This window comes from Alosa alosa, chromosome 19 (genome assembly GCF_017589495.1).
Source record: "Alosa alosa isolate M-15738 ecotype Scorff River chromosome 19, AALO_Geno_1.1, whole genome shotgun sequence".
NCBI classification, from domain to species: domain Eukaryota; kingdom Metazoa; phylum Chordata; class Actinopteri; order Clupeiformes; family Clupeidae; genus Alosa; species Alosa alosa.
Window position 1 is genome coordinate 25,780,013 of NC_063207.1, and position 7,827 is coordinate 25,787,839.

At 38.0% G+C, this 7,827-nt stretch overlaps 1 protein-coding gene across 1 annotated transcript; it reads left to right on the plus strand.

Annotated features, from left to right (window-relative positions):
- Positions 1-4,481: 4,481 nt before the first annotated feature.
- Positions 4,482-7,719, plus strand: tmem54a (transmembrane protein 54a). The gene is made up of 6 exons (XM_048228138.1): positions 4,482-4,662; positions 5,634-5,830; positions 6,106-6,165; positions 6,391-6,579; positions 6,773-6,919; positions 7,113-7,719. Exons 1-6 carry the CDS (start codon positions 4,650-4,652, stop codon positions 7,230-7,232), a joined length of 726 nt encoding a protein of 241 aa, XP_048084095.1. The 5' UTR covers positions 4,482-4,649; the 3' UTR covers positions 7,233-7,719.
- Positions 7,720-7,827: the final 108 nt, after the last annotated feature.

Consider the following 7,827-nt stretch of genomic DNA (forward strand, 5'->3'; position numbering starts at 1 on the left):
AACTACTGAGCTTAACTCCCCACAGCGACATCTGGGTGTGGCTAGCAGGGAGGAATGGGCTGGTGTGCTTACATACAGATTGACCAGTGCAATGACAAAACACAGAGATAGAACATGTTTTTACTCTATTATCTGTTTTTACTATTCTTAATTATAGTAACAATGAATATTTCTAAATGTAGGCCTACATATCATTCGACTATGTAACCAATACTTTTATTTTAGCTTGATCTGTTCTATCATGTACAATTATTAGCTAATTATTCATGTAGAATAGTGTTTTGTTAGGATTTTTTAATTAGTTTACATTTTTAATAGTCATTTCATACTTGTCACTATACCATGTGCAGACTTCACACAATGTACTTTACAAAACATTCTGCACTAAAGCACATCAAGTTTTCTTATACTTACTATATAACTATAGATCAAGCCATACTGAAAGATACATAGATAGATAGATAGATAGATAGATAGATAGATAGATAGATAAAGTGTGTTCCAATAAGGAGGCAGAAGCTATCAGCACAATTTTTTACTGCAGACCCACGAGGCCCAGTGCCATTTGCAGTGGTGTTACAACTCAAATACCACTCAAAATCCAATACAGTTATTTACAGAATCATAGATGTTCTGTAAGCTATCTATCTATCTATCTATCTATCTATCTATCTATCTATCTCATGAATCAGTCAGGATCCATAGCCAATGAAAAATACATTGGCTATGGACATACCGGTGGACATACCAGTGGAGTGGATGACATAGACCCCCCCCACACACACACACACACAACTGCACTACCCTATCCCATCCATACTGTACTGTATTTATTTATTTACACATGTACACTGTAATTACACTTATACATATTCTACTGCTCTTCATCCTGCACAAACACTTATTCTTACAGTTTTTCTCAGTCGCTTTGGTGCTTTTCTCAGATCAGAATGAAAATTCTCATAACTATTAGTTCAACCTCCACAACATTTAGTCATTTGTGGACATCGAGTAGCAATTTCTCCTTCCTCTGAACAAATTGCAAATGCTTTTGAACATGTATCAGTTGCTTTGTCATGCCAGTCAAAATGAACTATACTTATGGATGCTGAATAGTCGTTCCCAATAAAACTATTAGTCTTCATTTCATTGCTTGAGTATACAAAATTGGTGAACTATTTATCAAATTATGTTACAATGCTGTAGAATTGCAAAGAGCATATACAGTAAAACTGTGAAACATACATATTCAGTGTCTTGTACTCACTCACTCCCCTAACTACAGCAATTTGTAACTTTACTGTAGTTTTCAAATAGCTGTACAAGTAGGGTATAGTGCTGTCTTGCGCATGTTCAGGTAGTGTCACTGAGTTTGGCACTGACATATTTATTCAGTTTTTCTGATATATATGCTGTTAATACACTGCATATACTGTATCTATATTGTTCTTACTACTACTATAATGGTACTGCCACTACATTACACATATCTGTACATGTTGTTGTGTGTAATGTACAAATAATGTACATACATTACATTACATTATTCTGCTCAATAAAGTTACTGCTAATACACTGCACATACTTATATTTAATTTATACTACTCCCACCTTCTGAAAACAACTGTATAATACTGTCTAGACTGCACTAATTACCAGCCAAAATAGTAAGTTGACTCCTGGAGTGGCCAGCGGCTAGAGCGGCAAAAACCAATGTTTGCTTCTTTTACCGATATATTTAACGATATATTTTGCATTTCTTATCCAAACAACGTCAAACTTTGCACTGCACTTACTCGTGCCCGTAGCAAGACACATGCTAAGTCTGAAATCAATCGGACGAACGGTTTGACACACACACACAAACACACACACACACACACACACACACAAACATGCAGGGAAATTCCATGCAAAGGTCATTCTTACCATGGAAAATAAAAGTTGTGCACACACAAATAGAACTATTGTTTATTGTTTATTGTTTAGGTCTATATTTTACTGTGTTTAACTGATCTGATTGAATTTCATGGAGAATTACACTCTTCTTACATCATAAATATGGTGTGCAACCATACAGAAACAACAGTTTTCACATGGCAATATTATACATGTTTAAAAAGGAGATAAATGGACTCAAGGTTCCAACAAATTGTTATCATTTGACAAATTCCAGATTGACAAGGGAATGGTAGAGCAATGTGTATGCTCAGTTTGCCTTAAGAGCACAGCTCCTCACATTTGTAAGGCTCTTGTTTTTAAGTCAGCAAGTTCCATGACCATGTCACATCCATAACGTTTTATAGGAAAAGTTTATGCTACACATACAGTGTTGATGCAACAATGTCCAAAGTGTCTGTGCAAAGCTGATTTATATCAATGTAAAGTATTATTTAAAACATGTGCGCCTTTCTTACTTTCAAAACATTTAATGGTGCGTTATGGATGTGACGTTATGGATGTTACATAATGTGAATTTACAAGACTTTATTTTACCTCAAAGCTGATAAACGTCTGTTCTGGTGGCATAATAATGCCTCTGTCTGTTCTGGTGGCAACACATTTCACCTTAGTATTTACAATTGATGTTTCAGAGATTATTAAGATGATCAAAACCACAGGAAGGCCTCAGCATTAGCAAAACAAAACAAAAAGATTAAAATGTCTCCAGTGATGGACATAGCCTATTTTCGAGTGGTCCAATATGAAAATCTGAGTGATTATCTTCTAATTGTCATACTGTTGTTGTACAGTAACTGGATGATCGTGTTAGCTGGTGAGGATGGCTGACTTTGGAGCTGGAGTTAACGTAGCAACCTTCTTCTGTTGCAGATGTGTTCAGCCTGCCGTACACATCCGTTTACAGTAACACAGTTTAATTTGAAATGTGACGCTCATTGACAAGTTTACAACACGATATGGCAGCATTTGAAGTGTCGGATCCTCTGTAGCTAATACCCACAGAGTAACATGAGTAACGCCAGTAATAAACTAGATGTACCGCATAGCGGTACAAAATATGATACTCCTGCAACTCATGTGCATTTAAATGAGTGTGTGCATGTGTGAGTTTGCTTTTGTGTATAAGAGTGTGTGTGTGTGTGTGTTAAGGTGCTAACGGTGTGTGTGTGTGGGTGCGTGCGCACGTGCGTGTGTGTGCCTGTGTGTGTTTATGTGTGTGGGCATGTACTGTATGTGTGCAAATCACTAATGAGTGGGTATGGGCTAGGTTGATGTGGGCTCTTGAGACTAATATACCATAATCATTTTATCATCTTGGGTGCAACGGTTCAAGTAGGGCTAGTTATTTAGCCTAGCGCAGTGAAGTGGAGGAGTGGCCAACAAATGTCATGTTCCCTGGTGTTTCAGTAACCCGGAATCATTGACCAAAATTGATGACAGTAAAAGAAAAAAACATATTTATTTTTTATATTTTAAATGACTTGACCTGATTCTTCCTGGGGATCTTAATGGGCACTGATGAAGCAATAATTTCATTGCTAGTTTTTCATAATTACTATTTAAATTGTTTCATATCAAAATTCAATAGGCCTACAATAGGCCTAAGTATGTGTTTTATGTAGTTTGTGGATGACTGGTTCAGACATGTCAAATCCATAACGGCAGTTTTTCCAATACATTTCCTAATACATTACGAAATGACGCATAGTTTTAAAAACACACTTTTTATGTCCAGTCAAGGCTCCTTCATGCTACATATATCACGGTTTCGGCAGTTTCCTTCAAAATTCGTTTGTAGAAAACGTGTAATCTCTCAAAAAAGTGTGTCTATTTCATGTCACATCCATAACGCTAATAAAATGCGTTGTATTCTTAGGATGTAAATTATTATATAAAATTTAAGGATTTGTCAGTATTCAGAGGACAGAGGTTACATTAAAAGTTATGCAAATTAATTCACTGGTACTAATTTTGCCCCTGCTCTAAGGCATTTTGTTTATCAATATGAGTATATAACTGTCCCATCCATAACGCTGGAACTGCCCTGCACACGTTCCTGTGATTAGTGTTGGATCTGTCAATTTGGTAAACATTTCGACCTTAAGCATTTGCTCCCCCCTCTGGTGGAAAAAAGTAGCGTTTTTCCCCCTCTTCACTGTAGACCTGGTTGCATTTACAGTATTAAATGCCGTGTATTATGCGTTCAATAAAAGAACATTGGATATTAAGATGGCCTGGGGGTGCCTTGTGCCCTTGTTTGAAAATAGGCGTTCAAAGAAAATCATAATTTATCCTTACAAACAAACACAAACAACTTAATTGGGCTATTAACGTTTTAAGGTAAACTCTTGACAAAGTTCCACTGAATCACACTGACCACATCATGACCACTGAACAACGCCTTCATCAACGAGCATGCCCACATGACGAAAAGGAAGCAAAAGATACCTTTCATCCTGATCATCCTGGTTCAGGTAAACAGGAGTCATCTACTACCTATTCCCAACCCCCTTTACTTTTCATCCAGGTGATAGGCGAGGGTGTGGCGACTCCAGTGCAACCTGATGCGCGTCTTTTGGATTCTCTTCCTGTATGAATCGGAGAAGACCAAGAGGAATATTAGCCTGTCACTGTAGTATGGGTGTTTATAAAAGTTCTTAGAATGGCGTAAGAATAAAGAATACAACATGGTTAGATCGGGTAAGTTGCCTTTTTCTTGTAGAAATTAAGAAATCAACCCAAATAAGTTAGCCCAGAGCCTTATAAAGGTAGCCTACCTTTACGGCTCTGAGTTAGCCTAAGTTTTAGTGTGTGAGATTGAACTGTCGCAGGGTGGGGCAGCTCGAGTTTCACATTAGTTTGCAGCGATAAAACATATTTGCACAAGTCATTTTTGGGTTCGTTAGTTCGGTTAGACGCATGGAAGGGACGATATTTTCCTTTTGTAAAGCGTACTTTACCTGCGGTTGTTTAATGTTTTTGTAGTTATTTTTAAAACAAAGCTGGAAAGAAATGTCAAAGAGATCATGATAATCTTTCCTGCGGATAAAATGATTAGACTAGTTAGACTAGACCTAGTATATTGTGGTCTCCTTTGTTTTGCTGAAACATAATTATGTGCCCATGGCTTTAAGCAAATGAGAATCACTATAAACCAATTTGGCACTGGCTGTGTGGTGGGTTAATTAGCTGGAACTCAGTGGGAGCTCAGTCTTTACACCTGTTCCTCCTGAAGAAAAGTTCAGAGTTGTATATTCAACCAGTAAAGGGCTGGAATATCATATGAATCAGCCACTTAATTATTATGAAACAGACACTTAATTATTTAATTCTTGTTTGAATAAACATTTTCATTTTCAAGTCATGACATACTGTATAACATATACATGTTTTATAATGTATAATCTTAAATCTTTCCTTTCTTGATAGAAGATGCCAAATAAAACACATGCATTATCCAGTTTGAAACAAAGACAAAACACTTCAGAATGTCACTGACACTGATAGGCCTATATATTGATATATTGAATACCAACAAACACATTTAGGCTGACTCAGTTACCATTAGTCGAAGTCCACTGATGCACAGCATTTTCTCATCCAAATGAAGAGAATGCATTGCCACATAATAACCAAGTAATTACATTCAAATGTCACCTGGTCCAATGCAGGGGTGTGCTGTGCCAACCTGGACGATGACAAGGCCCTGATGAAGATGGGCCTGGGGCTGGTGCTGGTTGGCCATGTCAACTTCCTATTGGGGGCGCTAGTGCACGGCGCCGTGCTCAGGCATGTCAACTTGCACGTCGAGGCTCGCACCATGGAGTACGCCATCTCCAACGTAATAGCGTTGGTATCAGGCCTCATGGTACAAGACTACTTTTGTTTTCAGACCACACAAAATTAAACGAGCAGTGTGTATCTACCAGTGACTGCTGAATGGTTGACATCTTAAGAAGTCAGGGTCCTGTATGTCCTCATATTGATTCATTTTATAGTACTGCTGACTGAGTAGCTGATATTCTAGTGGTTTTCTTGATTTGCCTGTGAAAGGGCACATGGCATTTGTGTGTCCCTGTGTTGATACAACAATGCCCAACCTTTCATCTATCTGATCCCTGTTCTCCATGTTGGGACTTGTAGGCTATCATTGTTGGAATCTCAGCAATAGTCCTATCAAAAAACAGGAAAAACAAGCCTTTGGTAAGAATACGAATACAAGACATTTCATGTCTCCATTCTGATGTTCATGTTCTGTACCTCAGTAGCTTCAATATCCTATCTTTAGTACTTGTATTAAGATATTGATATTGTGTTGTCTTTTCATACTTAAAGATCTATGTCAGATGTCATCTCATCATTGATGAGTATTGACTGCAGCTTTAACTCAGAGAAGATTTTCTGTATGGGTTTTCACCTTATCTCCAGAAATGGTTCCTGTTTGTGGTCAGTATATTGGCAGCTCTCCTGTCCACGGCCTCCACCGTGGGGCTGAGTGTGTCCATAATCATGACCATCATAAATGGAGGCTGGGGCCTGCTGAAATCCTGCGATAAACTCCCCATCAACTACTTCAGCATCACTACAGAATGCCGGTTTGATCCCACAAGGGTCTATGTAAGTTGCGACAGGTTTCTGTGTTTCTGAAACAAACATCGACATGGTTGCCTTGTTTGGAGACACTGGTGTGAAGAAATGTGGGGATGAGGGTTATGTGTAGATTTATGGAAATTCATAAGAGAATGTCTTCATGGTTGTTCTTGTAGATCATATTTGAGATCCAAGAATGTGTTTGTCTTTTATTTCCCAGGGAACAACTATAATTCTGTGGGCTCCTCTGATCCTGATGCTGGTAGTGGAGACTGTGTTCTGTGGGCGCTGCTTTTTCGCCTGCATCTCCTACTTGCGCCTCTCCTGTCCCTGGCGCAGAAGGAAGAAGATCATCAACACCAGGAGGGTAAGCGATTGAGATAGTCACAGTCATGGCCATATATATTTATTTATCAACGCTTATTGACCTCCATATTTTTTGGCACCATCAGTTCGACATGTCTGTGTTTTGTTAGTCTGAGTGAAATATTGTCTTGTGGAAGAGCTAATGGAGTGATTCAAAATTCAAAATGTTTGAGCTTATCTCTGCTGTGTTTCAGGTGCGTATAAAGAGCCCAATGGACCTGGAGTCCACATCTAGCCAGAGACAGTCAGAAGCAGAGCCTGCTGAACAACACGAACTGCTCAGATTCAACACTCCTACTCCTGGAACAATCTGAGCCACTGGGTGGTGCTAGAGATACAAAAACTCTTATCTATGCTATGGTAATAGCCTGCTGCCACACAAATGTCCACAAACACTGCCTCAGGTCTACCACTGGATTATTCAAAGGTCCCTTTATTAAAGAGACATTTGTTCATATCAAAACTAGGGGAAAAGGTTACTGATATATATTATTGTTTTTTTTCTTCAAAAAATAATTGTTTCTAGTGTATCTTGATGTGTAAGTTTTTGACTATGACCATAGATTAAATTATTGCATCCAAGTAGTGATTGCTGAGTGATTTTCGACCACATTTTCAAACTATGTTCCATTTCACATTCGAAATTCAGTGTCTTTTATGAGTTTGACACATATAGATAATTTGTTAAATGATACTGTACAGTATATTGGGAATGACATGTAATTTATGTTAAGTATGTTTGCTTGCTTCTAGAGTATGTTTATTCTGACAGTGTTTTGGTAAACATGTTTTTTAATATAGTGTCTGTGTCCGAGTTGCTTTTGTTCAGTCAACTTACAAGCATGCCAAAGACAAACAAATTAGAATACCACAATATCCGCCCACCAATCTCTGGTAATAAAAATCCTG